Raw genomic sequence first — 18666 nt, 5'->3', positions numbered from 1 at the left:
TTCAGCTTCTTTCTTCAAAGTGATCTTGATAATCACAAATAAGTAAACTGTGACAAGATAGCAGATGTTTGTATGGTGGGTCCTGCTGTTTTCTTGGGGGGTAGCTAAGACGCCACTCTTTGCCCCGGGCGCTGAAGGCCCTGCTAGTGGCCCGGGAAGGTAGCAGAGGAGGGAAGCAGGGGAGTGATCTGGGTTTCCTCCTTTCTCTGAGTCCCAGCCCCTCTCAACCCCTGCGGGTTTCTTACCCTCTTCCCCCTTGGGTGGGGTTACCCTCAGTCCTTAGACACTGGGGCAGGGCAGGGTCTCCCCTACTTTGGTTCTCTGGTCTTTCAGCTCTCATAACACACCTCCAAGCTCCAGTCCTCTCTCCTTCCTGAAGCAGGCGGTTTTATTAGGCTCCTGACTGGGCCTTAATTGACTACAGGTGCTCCAATTAACCTGTAACAACCTTCCCTAGTCTTCAGGGAACCACGCCTTAATTAGCCTAGGGCTTATATATTTCCCCTCGACCACTGCTCCCTGGCCCTCCTGTATCACAAAACATAAAAAACTAAAAATCAATTTGAACCACTGGAAAGTACATGTGCTGTAGCCCTTTATCCTTCCCTACTCCATCTCCTTCCTGAAGTCTGTTACCCTCTTTCATAGTATCGTGTCTAAAATTATGTCTTCTGCACACTAAAAAAAGTGTGATCTGTAAAATTCACTTTCAGTGCAGTTTCACTGGTGGTAGCAAGAGTGTGATTATTGTAAGTTATAAGGGATAGAATTTAGGTGTTTTTTGCCACTGTGTTAACCCGAGTCCCCAAAACACTACAGCTTTAACTATGACTGCCACTAGAGATGCTACACTAGTTGGTAACAAAAAGAAAAGGAGTACTTGTGGCACCTTAGAGACTAACCAATTGTGGCGAACTGCTGGCCCTATTCTTGTTTAGTGTGTTAATTTTTTAGGATAGGGAACTTGCCATTCTATTTGTTCTACTTCTCCAACAAACCTAGCCAAGAGTGCACCTTCTTCAAGGGAGAACTCAGAGGATAGGAAGTTTTATTATAAGAATAGCTGATTACAAAAAAACAGAGTAAACCATCCAAGACAGATAGTGACAACTTTTTTTCTACATAATGTTTGAAAGGAAAGGTCTGTGCAACGAAAGCCAACCACTTGGAGTAAGTTCAATACTTGATATCATCTGGGCAACATCTTGGATTCCTTTTACAACTTAGTACTGTACAGATTTCTACCTATTCATCAAAAAAATGATTTCAGAATGCAGTAGGTTACTACTATGAAAATGAATGGAAGCATATTTAATCCCATTACGTTGACCTTTCTATGTTTTAATGGAAAGGTGCGCAAACTGCTCTGTTCTATTGTGAGGAACAACATAACCTTAAGAAGGAGACTTAAGGGTAAAATTCTAGCCCCACTGAAGTCAATGGCAATCTCTCATTGACTTAATATGGTCAGGATTTCATCCAGCGTCCCAACTCAGGGGAGTAATTTCATTTATAAAGTGGTGAGGAAACTTCCCCTGCTCTACTCCCAAACAAATATTTCCAAACTATTTATTGAGGGATTTGCAAAAATTATAGGGGCGTGGATATTCTTGGTGGCTAAAAACATTAAATGCAATCTGCTAAACAGGGTGGATAAAAAAAATCAATTTTTTTTTTTTTTAAAATCTGATTTTTTTATTTAAATTAGATTTTTTGATAAATTGCTTTTTGAGGAAAAAACCTATCTAAAGATTGTTTTAATTAAGATATCTTTGAGCTATAATGTATCTCACCATGGAATAGGGATTATAAATTCTAATTCTATAGTATGAAACAATATATTCATGTAATATTTAAGAAAAGTTTTGTAAAGGAGTTCCAACAGTTCATTGATTAGGGACCCAATCTGATGGGGTTCCAGTATAGATTATTTACATTAATCTTTCTATCTACCCAATGGGACTCAGTGCTCAGTCTAGAAGATATCATCAGAGATGCTTAGTTCTGCAGTTCTCAGAGTGTGGATTTGTGTCTCCAGAGACAACATGCTTGTTAACAGCAAAAATGTAAGACAGACAGACAGGTGAGAAATAACAGACCTTAACCCTATTGTCCCTCTGCAAAATCTGTGTACACGGAGTCAATCCCTTATCGCTCTCTAAAAGTGCAAAGTTTCAAAAAGTTTAGTGAATAGAAGATGGTTGCAGGCGGAATAGATCTGGACAAGGAGAAGAAGTTTGGAGATAAATGTGAGAAGGGAGGGACAGGCAGAAGAAACAAATGTGAAACTGTTTGAGCAGCATATTCGAGAAGTCTTGAGGTCTTTCTGAGTGTAGCCTTCATTGATTTGAGATCTACCATACCATTCTCTCCCTAGAAGGGATAGCCTATAATGGCAGCAGGCTGTAAGAGAGACTCAGTTTGGGAATATGAACCATTCAAGAAATATATGTCTGCTGACGATGTTTTAAAGAAAGTCACACCAGTGAACTGGTAGAAGTCACTTAAGCACTTGGATAGAGACTGTTGAAGTGAATCTCACTTTTAACAGCAGTAGCTTCTTCTGCCGATGTAGAAAGAATATTTTCTTCCTTTGGACTAATTCATTCCAAATTGAGAAATCATTTGGGACCTGAAAAAGCAGGAAAGCTTGTTTTTCTTTTCCAGATTATGAACAAACAGGAAAATGAAGGTGAAGACGACTGCTTCAGTTAGCTGCAGAAGACAATATTATAAGTTTCTCATGTTGACCTGGCTGACATAGTCAATTTAATTTTTGTTTTTTTAAATATTTCATTTAACTATTTTAGTTAAAAACAATGTAAACAAAAACAAACCTCATTTTAAAAAACTTCAGTGTTTAACTAAATTCAAAAATTCATATGCTTGTTTTGTTAAATTATTATATGTTTGCTGTTGAAGAAAAAAATCCAGAACACATAACGTTGTTTTAGTTAAATAAAACAATTTAAATGTCTGTCTGGGGATGTTCTCCTCCTAATACAGCCTGACAAGAAAATCCTCTGAATATTAATGATTAACCTGAAATGGAGATAATCATTGGGAGGTGAACTTCATAAATATCTGCTTCAATTACCTTTGGTAAATGAAATAACCAAACCATCATTCATTTTGAGATATAGCTGTAAAACTAATCTGAAAAGTTTTCAAAATAAATCACTTTTAAAAATGTATAGTGTGCACCTTCTAAAAATGAAACCTACATCTATCTCTGAGTTGTGAAGAATATGTATTAAGGTTCTAACAACCAACAAAAATGCACTTTTATGTAGAAATCTATTACTACATCGAGTCTTCCTGTCTAGTGATTTAAATCATGATTGAAATCAATTTGATTTCAATCAAATCCACCCTGCTGCTAAACAAAGAGATTCTCTTCTCTTTCCAGATTTAGGCCCTGATCCCACAAACAGTTACACATACAAGTAAAAAGAAAAAGGAGTACTTGTGGCACCTTAGAGACTAACAAATTTATTTGAGCATAAGCCTATGTGAGCTACAGCTCACTTCATTGGACGCATTCAGTTACCCATTCAACTCAATTCTACTGTCACCCAAGTGGACTAACTGGGGAAAGAAACAAGGATTCCACTACCTCTGTGAAAAGGAAATGTGAAGTTGCCTTATGTAAACTAGCCACTTCGGGTATTCTGCAACAACTTGTAAACACATTTCTATGAAGCACATTTAATCAGTTTATAACATTGACCGCGGGCTCCAAAACAATAAAAGACTTTCACTCTTCAGATCTAATTCAAGTATCACACATAATGTACACCAAAGAAAAGGGAAGACGCCTCCAAACTCACACTCAGGTTACTACTATATATCACCATAAAATAAAGATTCTGATCCCACTGACTGGAAGAAAAAACTCATTTAATTTCATACAATCAGGAATCATTCAGCAGACCAGCAACTGTTTGAGGTGAATCCTTTTGTTAATCACTCTTTTTTCAAGCCATTAGTAAAATAAAAGATTCTGTTTCCACAGATCTTCCATTAACAATCATGTCAGTTCCTTAATCAGGTAAACGCTACAGGGCTACAGTTCCAGCTTTTAAGAAATTATAGTTAAAAATACAGCCCCATCAATTAAAAGTAACGAGTTTGCATCAGACTTCAGATTACCATAACTTAATCAGATATGTAAAAAGCTTGAAATCCATTTTACATCGGTGTAATATGAAGGTATAGGAAACCAGCTCCTTTGGACTTTGCATCTGTAATCCAACGATACTTTGCCTGGCAGAGTGGCTCTCGTTTTTAAACTAAACAGAGCAAATTGACAGGAGACTTTCCAGCATCTATGGACAGCAATGCCACACTCAAAACTTTGGTTTCCAAAAACATACAAATTAAGTATGTTGCAGGCAAGAGAGGTAGGGGAATAAATATTTTTCTTATCAGCAGATCCATTTGAGTCTTGTTAAACAATATTAGGAGATAAATTTCAGTACAGGTTTGTGAATATTCTTCTGTCTGAGCCTGATTTTTTTAGAAAATAGTACTGTACCGGAAATTATATAATTAAGAACCTTATGACACTTCACATTTTAGTGCCCAACCCAACGAAGTTGGTAAAATTTAACTTAGGTCACGTAGGGGCAATTTTGCCAGCCTATCCAGTAAGAAGTCTCCACTTACAGGGCTCTAAAGTGTCTGTTAAACAGAACTACAATTCAGACTCTGAAGAGCATAAATACATACCTTACACACACACATTCTGAATAATAGTAGGCACGACATTGGATGTATGAATGACAATGGTCAAAGAGTTCTTGAGCTCTGTGCCAGTCAAGGCCTATCGGTGACTAACACCTTCTTTGCTGGTAACATCAGAAGAACATTATTGTGGAGACACCCAAGGTTCAAGCACTGGTGTCAGCTGAACTCGGTATTGACAAGACATACATATTTGAAAGATCTTGCATAAATGATCCTTCCAAAGTGTAGTGCCAATCTTTAAAAAAGGGAAGGAGGAGGATCCAGGGAACTACAGGCCAGTCAGCCTCACCTCAGTCCCCAGAAAAATCATGGAGCAGGTCCTCAAGGAATCAATTCTGAAGCACTCAGAGGAGAGGAAAGTGATCAGGAACAGTCAGCATGGATTCACCAAGGGAAAGTCATGCCTGACTAATCTAATTGCCTTCTATGACAAGATAACTGGCTCTGTGGATGAGGAGGAAAGCAGTGGACGTGTTATTCCTTGACTTTAGCAAAGCTTTTGACACAGTGTCCCACACTATTCTTGCCAGCAAGTTAAAGAAGTATGGGCTGGATGAATGGACTATAAGGTGGATAGAAAGTTGGCTAGATTGTCGGGCTCAACGGGTAGTGATCAATGGCTCCATTCCTGGTTGGCAGCCGGTATCAAGTGGAGTGCCCCAAGGGTCGGTCCTGGAGCCGGTTTTGTTCAATATGTTCATTAATGATCTGGAGGATGGTGTGGACTGCACCCTTAGCAAGTTTACAGATGACACTAAACTGGGAGGAGTGGTAGATACGCTGGAGGGCAGGGACAGGATACAGAGGGACCTAGACAAATTAGAGGATTGGGCCAAAAGAAATCTGATGAGTTTCAACAAGGAAAAGTGCAGAGTCCTGCACTTAGGATGGAAAAATCCCATGCATTGCTACAGACTAGGGATTCAATGGCTCGGCAGCAGTTCTGCAGAAAAGGACCTAGGGGTTATGGTGGACGAGAAGCTGGATATAAGTCAACAGTGTGCCCTTGTTGCCAAGAAGGTTAACGGCATTTTGGGCTGTATAAGTAGGAGCACTGCCAGCAGATCAAGGGACATAATCGTTCCCCTCTATTCGACATTGGTGAGGCCTCATCTGGAGTACTGTGTCCAGTTTTGGGCCCCACACTACAAGGAGGAAGTGGAAAAACTGGAAAGCGTCCAGCGGACAGCAACAAAAATGATTAGGGGACTGGAACACATGACTTATGAGGAGAGGCTGAAGGAACTGGGATTGTTTAGTCTGCAGAAGAGAAGAATGAGGGGGGATTTGATAGCTGCTTTCAACTTCCTGAAAGGGGGTTCCAAAGAGGATGGAGCTCGGCTGTTCTCCATGGTGGCAGATGACAGAACAAGGAGTAATGGTCTCAAGTTGCAGTGGGGGAGGTTTAGGTTGGATATTAAGAAAAACTTTTTCACTAGGAGGGTGGTGAAACACTGGAATGCGTTACCTAGGGAGGTGGTAGAATCTCCTTCCTTCGAGACTTTTAAGGTCAGGCTTGATAAAGCCCTGGCTGGGATGATTTAGTTGGGGATTGGTCCTGCTTTGAGCAGGGGGTTGGACTAAATGACCTCCTGAGGTCCCTTCCAACCCTGATATTCTATGATTCTATGGAAACGTAGACTGTGACACAGACCACTCATTTGCTAAAAAGTGAAATTTCAAGCTAAGAAGATTCACCATAATAAAACTGCACACAACCTTGTATTCACTTGAGCCAAATCAATGATCCTGTCAAGAAACCGCTTTTTAATGAAGTACCAACAAAGACAGCTGGAACGAATGAAACTGCTTCAGATGCATGGGAAGTCCTGGAGACAAGTTCATACAATGCAGCAATCAAGAGTTTTGGAAAGAGTACTAAGAAAAATGTCGACTGGTTTGTAGACCATTCTGAGATACTGCTGCCACTCATTGAGAGGAAAAGATCTGCCCTGATCACCTACAAGTCTACTCCTACTACTGATTCACTCAGCAACCTAAGAGAAGTTTGTAAGGCAGTTCAAATAGCTTCCAGGAGGTGTGCTCAAGAATTTTGGCTGTGACAGTATCCAAAGGTGGCTGATGCAAGTGACTGTAGATGGTTGTATGAGGGCATCAGAAAGGCCATTTTGCTGATAAAGTACAAGACAGCTCCACTGAAAGATCTGGATGGCAATATCGTAACTGATAAAAGGAAGCAACTTGCGAGGTAGATTGAGCATTATGGAATGATATACTCAAGGGAGTCTGTATTAGACTGTGTGTTAGACGAATTGCCTGGGTTTGAAGTTATAACTCCACTGGATGCCAAAGCTACACTAGAGGAACTTGAACAAAGCATCAAAAAGATTCCAAACAACAAAGTTTCAGGATCTGACTGTTCACCTGCTGAAATCTACAAATGTGCAAGCAAAGACTTGCTGCAAAGATTGCACGAGGTATTGCTACTCCGTTGGAAGGAAGAAACTGTTCCTCAAGTTTTTAAGAATGGTCATTTTATCCAACTCTATACAAACAAAGGATACAGAAGTGACTGTAATAACCACAGAGGTATATCTCTTCTTAACATTGTGGGGAAAAATCTTAAGCTGTATTCTTTTACCTAGATTTCAAACTTTAGCTGAGAGAATCTACCCTCAGAGCCAGTGTGGCTTCCGCTCAGGAAGGTCCACAACAGACATGGTCTCCTCTGAAAGACAACTTCTGGAAAAGTGCAGAGAAAAGCATATTCCATGGTACATGGCTTTTATAGATTTAACAAAAGCCTTTGACACGGTTAGTTGGTCAGGGCTTTACATTGTTCTGAAGAAGCTTGGTTGTCCACCTACATTGCTAAACCTTGTGAAATCCTTACACAATGGCATGAAGGCAACTGTAACGTATGAAAACCAGGAGTCAGACTCATTTAACATTAACAATGGAGTGAAGCAGGGTTGTGTACTGGCTCCTATATTGTTTAATATTTACTTCTTATTCCTGCTTGAACATGTGTTCCATGTTGCTCGAGAGGGTGTCTATCTTAGCACTAGACATGATGGAGGTTTGTTTAAAATTGCAAGGTTCAGAGCTAAGACGAAGGTGAAGGAGATCATCATAAGGGACCTGTTTGAAGATGATGCAGCACTGATGGCTTACAATATCTTAATACCAAGTTCTCCGATTCATGCAAAATCTTTGGACTAGCAATAAGCTTGAAGACTGTTACCATGCACCAAGGCTCTTCAGAACCAGTTCCAGATATCTACCTTAGATGGTATTCGTCTGGATGTTATTGACCAATTTTGCTACCTTGGCTCTACTGTTACCAGCAATGGAGATCTTGATGCTGAGCTCACTAGCAGAATCAGCAAAGCAGCCGGGAACTTTGGTCATTTGCAAGACAGAGCCTAGAACAACAACAAATTGTCAACTAAAGTGAAAATCCATATCTAAGAGACGTGTGTCTTATCCACTCTTCTATATTGCTCAGAAACATGGATGACTTATGCCAAACATACCAAAAGACTAAATAGCTTTCATATCAGATGCTTGCGTAAAATTCTTCAAATAAGATGGCAAGACAGGGTGACAAATGTGGAAGTGTTAAAATCTGCTGATGTGTCATTAATGGGAACGTTGACTAGTAAGAAAAAAAAACCTCAGGTGGCTTGGCCATGTCAAGTGAATGCAGGATTACAGGATCCTGAAGAGTGTGCTGTACTCTGAAGCACGTGAAGGGTCTAGAAAGAGAGGCAGATTACTGCACAGATTTCGGGATGCTTGTCAAGATGATTTAGTATCCTTTGGAATCTCTGTGGATGATTGGGAAAGGAGTGCAGAATGCTGCTCTGGTTTGTGGAGTCAACTTGTAGATGGATTGAGGCACTGCAAAGTGAACTGAATCAAGCTTTGTGATGACCAGCATCAGAGGAGGAAAGAATCTGCTGCTTGGATTCGTAGCACTGGTAGTGAGTGGGTGTGCCCTACCTGTGGATAGGGCTGTCATTCGCATATCAGACTCAGCAGTCCTCAAAGAACTCATTAGCGCATACACCATGCTCTGAAAAGAGCGATGGTTCAATTGAATCCAGACTTGGAAGAGCATAAAAACACGCCTTACACACACACACGGTCTGAATAACAGTAGACAATTTAGTACTTAGAAGTGAGACAACTACATAAATTACGTTCACCACCAGCATTCTATGGATAGAATAAACATCTCTCCTACATTTGCACAGTTTAAATCACTATACTATCAAGCAATTAGGCAATTAGCAAATATTTGTTTAGAGCACTCATCTCCACTAGCAGAGGTTGGAAAACTTTCATCCCTCATAGTAAGTCCAGTCTTACTTCTTTGTAATACTTCAAGCCTGTTTATTTGACAATTGCTGCATCTGGATAACTGCACCAAAATATTAATACTGTGCAGAATGGTCTCTCTTGAATATTCAGGTTTCTCCTTCTTTTACAAGGTCTCCAAATAGCAATGTCTCCCAAAGCTGATGTTTTGGAGTCAAGAAAATTTGAGTACGAGTTTTCAAAGGCCTTAATTAGAATCATAGAATAACAGAGTTCGAAGGGACCTCTGTAAGCCATCTAGTCCAACCCCCTGCCCAGAGCAGGACCAATCCCAACTAAATCATCCTAGCCAGGGCTTTGTCAAGCCTGACCTTAAAAACTTCTAAGGAAAGGGATTCCACCACCTCCCTAGGTAACGCATTCCAGTGTTTCACCACCCTCCTAGTGAAAAAGTTTTTCCTAATATCCAACCTAAATCTCCCCCACTGCAACTTGAGACCAATACTCCTTGTCCTGTCTTCTGCTATCACTGAAAATAGTCTAGATCCATCCTCTTTGGATCCATCTTTCAGGTAGTTAAAAGCAGCTATCAAATCCCACCTCATTCTTCTGTTCCGTAGACTAAACAATCCCAGTTCCCTCAGCCTCTCCTCATAAGTCATGTGTTCCAGACCCCTAATCATTTTTGTTGCCCTTTGCTGGACTCTCTCCAATTTATCCACATCCTTCTTGTAGTGTGGGGACCAAAACTGGACACAGTACTCCACATGAGGCCTCACCAATATCGAATAGAGGGGAACGATCACGTCCCTCGATCTGCTGGCAATGCCCCTACTTATACACCCCAAAATGCCATTGGCTTTCTTGGCAAGAAGGGCACACTGTTGACTCATATCCAGCTTCTCGTCCACTGTCACCCCAGGTCCTTCTCTGCAGAACTGCTGCCTAGCCATTCAATCCCTAGACTGTAGCGGTGCATTGGATTCTTCCGTCCTAAGTGCAGGACTTTGCACTTGTCCTTGTTGAACCTCATCAGATTTCTTTTGGCCCAATCCTCTAATTTGTCTAGGTCCCTCTGTATCCTATCCCTACCCTCCAGCCTATCTACCACTCCTCCCAGTTTAGTGTCATCCGCAAACTTGCTGAGGGTACAATCCACACCATCCTCCAGATCATTAATGAACATATTGAACAAAACTGGCCCCAGGACCGACCCTTGGGGCACTCCACTTGATACCGGCTGCCAACTAGATATGGAGCCATTGATCACTACCCATTGAGCCCGACAATCTAGCCAACTTTCTACCCACCTTGTAGTGCATCCATCCAGCCCATACTTCTTTAACTTGCTGACAAGAATACTGTGGGAGACCACGTCAAAAGCTTTGCTAAAGTCGAGGAATAACAAGTCCACTGCTTTCCCTTCATCTACAGAACCAGTTATCTCATCATAGAAGGCAATTAGATTAGTCAGGCATGACTTTCCCTTGGTGAATCCATGCTGACTGTTCCTGATCACTTTCCTCTCATCTAAGTGCTTCAGAATTGATTCCTTGAGGACATGCTCCATGATTTTTCTGGGGACTGAGGTGAGGCTGATCGGACTGTAGTTCCCAGGATCTTCCTCCTTCCCTTTTTTAAAGATTGGCACTACATTAGCTTTTTTCCAGTCTTCTGGGACTTCCCCCGATCGCCATGAGTTTTCAAAGATAATGGCCAATGGCTCTGCAATCACATCCGCCAATTCCTTTAGCACTCTCGGATGCAACGCATCCGGCCCCATGGACTTGTGCACGTCCAGTTTTTCTAAATAGTCCCGAACCACTTCTTCCTTCACAGAGGGCTGGTCACCTCCTCCCCATGCTGTGCTGCCCAGTGCAGTAGTCTGGGAGCTGACCTTGTTCGTGAAGACAGAGGCAAAAAAAGCATTGAGTACATTAGCTTTTTCCACTGTCACTAGGTTGCCTCCCTCATTCAGTAAGGGGCCCACACTTTCCTTGACTTTCTTCTTATTGCCAAAATACCTGAAGAAACCCTTCTTGTTACTCTTAACATCCCTCGCTAGCTGCAACTCCAGGTGTGATTTAGCCTTCCTGATTTCATTCCTACGTGCCCGAGCAATATTTATATACTCATCCCTGGTCATTTGTCCAATCTTCCACTTCTTGTAAGCCTCTTTTTTGTGTTTAAGATCAGCAAGGATTTCACTGTTAAGCCAAGTTGGTCGCCTGCCATATTTACTATTCTTTCTACACATCGGGATGGTTTGTCCCTGTAACCTCAATAAGGATTCTTTAAAATACAGCCTGCTCTCCTGGACTCCTTTCCCCCTCATGTTATTCTCCCAGGGGATCTTGCCCATCAGTTCCCTGAGGGAGTCAAAGTCTGCTTTTCTGAAGTCCAGGGTCCGTATGCTGCTGCTTTACTTTCTTTCTTGTGTCAGGATCCTGAACTCAACCATCTTCCTGGATTGTCTGTGCACCGCTGTATTGCTCTCCCAGCAGATATCAGGATGATTGAAGTCGCCCATGGAAACCAGGGGGTGCGATCTAGTAGCTTCTGTGAGTTGCCGGAAGAAAGCCTCGTCCACCTCATCCCCCTGGTCCGGTGGTCTATAGCAGACTCCCACCATGACATCACCCTTGTTGCTCACGCTTCTAAACTTAATCCAGAGACTCTCAGGTTTTTCTGCAAGTTTCATACTTGAGTTCTGAGCAGTCATACTGCTCCCTTACATACAGTGCAACTCCCCCACCTTTTCTGGCCTCCCTGTCCTTCCTGAACAGTTTATACCCATCCATGACAGTCCTCCAGTCATGCGAGTTATCCCACCAAGTCTCTGTTAGTCCAATCACATCATAATTCCCTGACTTTGCCAGGACCTCCAGTTCTCCCTGCTTGTTTGAAGATGCGGAGCATAATCTTTAACCTAGATTTTTCCCCCAATTGTTTGTTCAGGCATTTGAGGTAAAAAATATATTAACAAAATAAAAAAAATGGATTTTAGTGAGTGAAGAAAATTTCCTTCTTAATTCCACAAGCGTCTCCTTGGTATTTGTGATGACATAGTCCTTTTAGCTCTGCAATTGTCCATACAATCTTCCAGGAAAGACAGGGTAGATGAGACCTGAATTACTAGTACAAAAAGAGAAGCTTAAAAATAGGTTCTCTGTCTCCAAAAAAGAAGAAGGAAAAAAAAAAACGTTTCAGGCTCTTGCCATACATTGCACATCAGCAAAAAAAGGAGGAACAGTGCCAAAGGGTTTCTTCTTTGTGGGTCAACTTTAAGGGAAGTGGCAGTATTACATCTCTCTTAACATATAAGCAGTATTCTCATGCTCAGGTAGGTAATGTCCAAAGGGGTGGGGGTGGAGGGGGCACAAGAACATTTTGTTTTTATCCTGACAACAAAATTCTTGGCTCAAGTTATAAATTTCTACTGATAGATGTCAGTTTACATGATGGACAACCCTGACATGCAGTTAGAATTCAAAATAAAGAACATTCTGAGAACTAGAGTTATCAGCAGCAGCAGGATTGATTTATGAGAACAGATTAAAAAAAGCTAAATATGTGTAACTTGGCGAAGAGACTACCAAAGGGGAACACAAACAAAGACAAAATGCCAATCTACAAATATTTGATGGGTGTGAACACCAAGTGGGATGAAATTAAAAATAGGAAAATTAGGCTATCAGGACAAACCTTCCTGTCACCACTATGATTAGGCTGTAGAACAGACTGACTTGCAAAGGAAGGGGAAGAAACCCATATTGTTTGGGATTTTGAAAACTAAACCGAGCAAAACTATAGAAAAATGTATTGTAGAAAGAGTCTTGCATTGGCAAGGGGATGGATTGGATGATCTAACAGAGTCACAGAACTCAGATGGAAGAGACCTATGAATTATTGCTATGTGTAATCAAATATTCATTGCCATATTAATGGAAGAGACCGAATGAAACTTCAAGTTACATACTTATCTAGAGGCCTCCTCCAATAACTTTACTGATTTGCATGGTACCTTTGCTAGTTTGCAATATTCATTAAATAAATCTCCACTCACTGGGTAAAGATATTCTCAATAATTAATCTCTTCAAGCTGTAACACAATCTGGTGGTTCTGATGTTATAATTGATTCCTCAGATGAATCTAGGATATCTGAAGACTTCTAGTGAGGAAATATTGTAGCAAGCAAAAGGTTTTAATCAAGTCCTTCCTGTCACTTGGGCAATGAATTTCATTGATTAGTTAATGAATTGTCAGTGTTCATCACTATCAGGCCTGATCTACACTACAGAGTTAGGTTGAGGTAAGGCAGTTTAGGTAGAGGTAATTATATCAGTGTCTACATTACAGCCTTGCTCCAGCCGATGTAAGTGTCTTACTACAGCGGCATAATTCCACCTCCATGAGAGGCGTAGGACTTATATTGGTGTATTTAGGGCAATGCATTAACTTACATTAGCTGTTTGCTGTCATTCTTGTCAATTTCACAGCTCCTGCTGGAGCTGTGAAATTGACAAGAAAAGCTGGTAGGTTTCCTGCTGTGAACCTTCTGCTGGGCTCACAGCTGGTGCGGTCACCCAGAGGCAGATGGGGGGGCTCCAGCTCTGAGCCCAGCTACTGTCCAGGCTCTCAGCTCCCCATTGGGAGACCAGCTGCCCCCACCCCCAAGCTCTCAGCTCCCCGCCGGAGCCGGGCAGCAGAAACAGAGCAGTAGGTATCAGGGCAGCACACAGCCAAGTGATGCAGGCCTGCTGGGGCTGGACAGGCTGCCTCACTTGGTCGGGACAATTAAGGACTCAGAAGTAGGAGGAAGATGAGAGCCCATACTAGGGCAAAGAGAGGATGAAATGTGAGAGTAAAGAGGGGGAGCTAGAGTAACAGATGATCAGAGAGAGGTCCCTGAAACACCAGAGGCTCTGTTTATCCATAATCCAACCCTGATAAGGTCAAGCATTGTTGTTTCAGGTAGTTTTATGTGGACAGAAAAGCATCCATCATCCTTAATCTTCTCAGTACCATGAGTTTATTTTCTCTCTTATACAGTGCTGCTTTAGGTGCTGGCATCTAGGAATCTCTCCTTTCAAACCTCAGAAATCCCTCTCTCTGAACAACATGTTATTATTTAAAACTTCTGTTACTCAGACTTAATGAGACTGAATCAGATTTCAAAATGGACAAGGCACAGGATCAAGAAATTAAAGCTTTCCACTGCTGGTCTGCATTTTCTCCTGCCCCACCTCACAGGTGTGTTCACTTACTCCTGTTCTGCCCCCGGCACTGTTGCTAGGGGGAAGAGAGCAGCTTTCCCCATTCCCAGGGTGACTTGTATAGTCTCCTCTCTGCTACCAGGGGCCAACTGTGTCCATTATCCACTCTCCCATGGCACAAGTGCCAAGGTTGTGGTAGGTGGGGAGAGCTGAGAAGAGAAACCCTTCTCTGCCTGTTGCAGGGCAAAGGGGAACAGAGAATATGAGGGATCTTCATGGTCTTCTCCTCATCACCTGGTACCTCTCTCTCAGAGTCTGTCTACACAGCATTTTGGAGTGAGCCTCCAATCCGGGGTCAACAGACCTGGCGATAGCAGGACTCGTGCTTGTACTCTAAAAAACAGCTGTATAGACAGCACTTAAGTTGCGGCTCGGGATGGAGTTTGGGCTTTGAGGCTTAGGGAGCTGTCTACACTGCTATTATCAGAACACAAGTGCAAGCCCCACTAGCCCCAAATATATCAACCCAGACTAGGAGGCTCGCTCCAAAATGCGTAGTAGACATCCTCAAAGGCCCAGAACATAGTGGAAGGGAAAGGATGCATCTCCCAGTTCCCAAATAAACTACACTTGCTCCCCACTCTTTTGCCCATTTCACCATGGCTCAGGATGTATGGGGACCAAGAGCAGTGCCCCCTATGTTGTGCTTCTTCCACTACAGCTCTGTGTCTGTGTGGGGGATTACCTGAAAGAGCAGATAAACCCTACTCCACAAGTGACCTTCACAGCCCATACCCCCCATGATGTACGGGGAGAATAGAAATCAAGTGATTTCCCCAGTCTCCAAGGGATCTGCACTGCCTCTCCAACCTGTGCCATTCCCACTATAATTCAGGGGGTGGGAGACCCTGGGGGAGAAGACATGAGTCTCAAGTCTCCTTCCTGAGTCTGTTCTGTCCAGGATGTGTGTGTGTGGGAGTGACCCCAAGTACACAAATGAGCCTGACAGCCTGCCTCCCTCCCACACGTTCCCACCCAGGTGCGGTCTGAGGGGAGCAAGGGGAACCTGGTGCCTGCTGCTTCCCAGGAGCTCTCCAGAGCAGGTGTTCGCCATCTGAGTAGGGAGTGATGGGGACAAGGTGGAGGCAGATGCCTGTCCATTCTCAGAGGCTCTCCAGGGCATGTGCCCACCCCGGGCAGGGACTGAGGGGAGCAGGGGCTGAGGAGCGTGCAAGGGCCTGCTCCTACACGGGGGCTCTCTGAGGCTGGTACCCTACCTGGGTCTGAGGTGGGCAGGGCCTGAGGGAGGCAGGTGGGGGGGGCAGGCGCCCAGCCCCGGGCGGGGCCTGAGGAGTACAAGGGGGGGAATGGGCAGGTGCCCAGCCCCCGCCCCCCAGGCAGGCCCTGAAGGAGACAGGTGGGGGGGCAGGTGCCCAGCCATGGGCAGGGCCTGAGGGGGACAGGTCGGGGGGGGGGAGGGAGGCAGGTGCCTGGATGCAGCCTGAGGGGAACAGGTGGGGGGGGGGAGGCAGGTGCCCGGGCGGGGCCTGAGGGGGACAGGTCGGGGGGGGGGGGGAGGGAGGGAGGCAGGTGCCCGGGCGGGGCCTGAGGGGGACAGGTCGGGGGGGGAGGGAGGCAGGTGCCCGGGCGGGGCCTGAGGGGAACAGGTCGGGGGGGGGAGGGAGGCAGGTGCCCGGGCGGGGCCTGAGGGGGACAGGTCCGGGGGGGGGGGGAGGGAGGCAGGTGCCCGGGCGGGGCCTGAGGGGGACAGGTCCGGGGGGGGGGAGGGAGGGAGGCAGGTGCCCGGGCGGGGCCTGAGGGGGACAGGTCGGGGGGGGGGGGAGGGAGGGAGGCAGGTGCCCGGGCGGGGCCTGAGGGGGACAGGTCCGGGGGGGGGGGGGGGAGGGAGGGAGGGAGGCAGGTGCCCGGGCGGGGCCTGAGGGGGACAGGTCCGGGGGGGGGGGGGAGGGAGGGAGGCAGGTGCCCGGGCGGGGCCTGCGGGGGACAGGGGGAGGGGCGGGGCCCGCACTCACGCTGCCAGTAGACCGGGTAGCACTCGGCGCTGCTCACATCCACCTCGTAGAGACCGCCGCGCACGCAGACCGGCGGGCCGGGGCCGGGGCCGGGGCCGGGGCCGGCGGCGGCCCCCAGGGCGCGGTAGGCCAGCTCGAGGCGCAGCGAGTCGTAGCCGATGAAGGGCTTCCAGCTCTTCCTGTCCTCGCGGTAGAGCCAGCGCACCTCCTCGGGACCCAGCTCCCGCACCACCTCGTAGCGGGCCCGCCCGCCGCCCGCCGAGCGCGGCCGCTTCCGCTCGGGCAGCGCGCTGGCCGCCAGGGAGAAGCCGCTGCCGCCGCTCTCGCTGCTGGCCAGCCCGGCGCCCTCGCTGCCCTCGCCGCCCGTGGAGTAGCGCAGCGACGTGCCGGACTCGGCCGAGTCGAAGTCGTAGCCGCCGCCGCCGCCGGCCTCGTCGCTCAGGCTGGGCTCGCGGCGGCGGGCGGCGGCGGGCTCGCCCTCGGAGGAGGAGGACGAGAGCGCCGGGCGCAGCGGCGGGAGGTGCTCCGAGCCCCGCGCGCCGTCCTCGCCGCCGGAGCCCCGGGCCGAGTGCTCGTAGCAGCAGCCGTAGCCGGCGTCGCTGCCCAGCTGCCAGGGGCCGTGCGGCGGGCCGGGCTCGGGGGACTCCATGCCGCGCACGGGGCCGCTGCCTCCGCCCGCGCCCCCCCGGCCCCCGCTCACACCCGGCCCCGGCTGCCGCAGCCGGCTCCAGCCCAGCGGGGCGGCGCGGCGGCGGCAGCGTCACGCACGCGGGGGTGGCGCAGCCCTGCCCTCTGCTGGGGGGGGGGGGGGGCGGAGGGACCGACCATGTGACCCCCCCCCCCGTGCCTAGTGACTGACTGGTGGGAGAGAGACCAGCCACGTGACCCCCCAGTCCCTCCTGACTAACGGAGGGGAGACTGACCGTGTGACCCCCTCCATTCCTTGCTGACTAACGGGGGGAACGGCCATGTGACACCCCCCCGTCCCTACTGACTAACGGGGGGGGGGGGAACGGCCATGTGACTCTTCCCCCAGTCCCTCCTAACGGGCGGGAGAGCGACCGGCCACGTGACCCGCCCACTGACTGACGGGGGCGGGGGACCGGCCACGTGACCCCCCCTCAGTCCGTACTGACTAACGTGGGGGGTGGGAACCAGCCATGTGACCCCCGTCCCTCCTGACTAACGGGGTGGGGAAGCGGCCACCATGTGACACCCCCCAAGCACCTACTGCCTGGAAGGGGAGACAGGCCATGTGACCCCCCCCCCAGTCCCTACTGACTGATAGGGGGAGGGAACCAGCCATGTGACCCCCCCCAGTCCCTACTGACTAAAGAGATGGGGAACTGGCCACCATGTGACACCCCCCCCCCAAGCACCTACTGCCTAATAGGAGGGAGAGGGGACCGGCCCTGTGACCATCCCAGCTGCTTACTGCCTAACGGGCGGTGGCGGGTGAACAGCCCTGTAGTACCTAAGGGGAGGGGACAGGCCATGTGAGCCCCACAGCCAGCTACTGCCTAATGGGGGTGGGGGGAGACCAGCCCTGTCCACCTACTGCCTAACAGAGGGGGCACCAGTCATGTATGTGTCCCACACACCCATGCCTCCATCCGCCTTATTCCTAATTGTGGTGCGGGGGTGGGGAGGAAGTACTGGCCATAAACCCTATTGCCTAACAAGGGAACCAGGTACCAGCCATGTGTGTGACTGTCCTACTGCCTAACCTGGGACAGGGATTACCAGCAATGGGTATGACCCCCTCCCATCCACCCTGCTGCCTCTTTGGGTAGTGAATAGCAGGCATGTGTGCAACCTCCCCCATCTTACTGCCTAGTGGGGTGGGGTGGGAGGTGCAGCGAGTACCAGCCATGTGTATGACTTCCCCCATAATACAGGGGAACAGGTAACAGCCATTTGTCTGACACCCCCAATCTTGCTGTTTAATTGGGAGTGGTGGGCATGGTACCAGCTTGGCTGGGTACACATCTATCAGGGGAGGTGCGTTTTCACTTGGCACAGTGTGAATCAAAGAGAATCCAGTAACCATAAGCTTGGCAGAATTCAATTTTTATTTATTTTTGCAATTTTGATGGATAGTATCACTTGTCTATTATTAAGCATTTTAATATATTTTTTAATTTATTTAATTGTTCACAGTTGCAGGACATAATGGGCAGATCAGGCAATTATTTAATGACAATAAACTTTAGGATTTAAAAAGTTAGTTTTATATCCATTAAAACATAAATTGTTAATATGTATGTCAAAATATACAGAGTAAATATCCTTTAATTAAACTCTAATAAGTTCTCAAGCAGCATATTTCTTACCTTACCGATCTGTAAATTTTCATTTCTCAATGAAAATACTTTTTTTGTTT

At 46.6% G+C, this 18666-nt stretch overlaps 1 protein-coding gene across 3 annotated transcripts in view; it reads right to left on the bottom strand.

The window, feature by feature from the left end:
- The window catches only part of DDHD1 (DDHD domain containing 1), a 121491-nt gene extending 104528 nt beyond the window's left edge, over window positions 1-16963 (bottom strand). Inside the window, exon 1 of one of the 3 annotated variants that reach the window (XM_077819613.1) lies at window positions 16284-16963. In XM_077819613.1, the coding sequence (XP_077675739.1) occupies window positions 16284-16932 (649 nt within the window). In that variant the 5' untranslated portion in view covers window positions 16933-16963. The remainder of the gene's footprint in view (window positions 1-16283) is intronic. The other 2 variants (XM_077819611.1, XM_077819612.1) reach the window with 2 other exon arrangements.
- Between the last annotated feature and the right edge of the window lie 1703 nt (window positions 16964-18666).

The sequence above is a fragment of the Eretmochelys imbricata genome, chromosome 6 (assembly GCF_965152235.1).
Source record: "Eretmochelys imbricata isolate rEreImb1 chromosome 6, rEreImb1.hap1, whole genome shotgun sequence".
Classification (NCBI taxonomy): Eukaryota; Metazoa; Chordata; order Testudines; family Cheloniidae; genus Eretmochelys; species Eretmochelys imbricata.
Note: the sequence above shows the minus strand (reverse complement) of the source record. Positions and strands in the feature narration are given on the sequence as shown.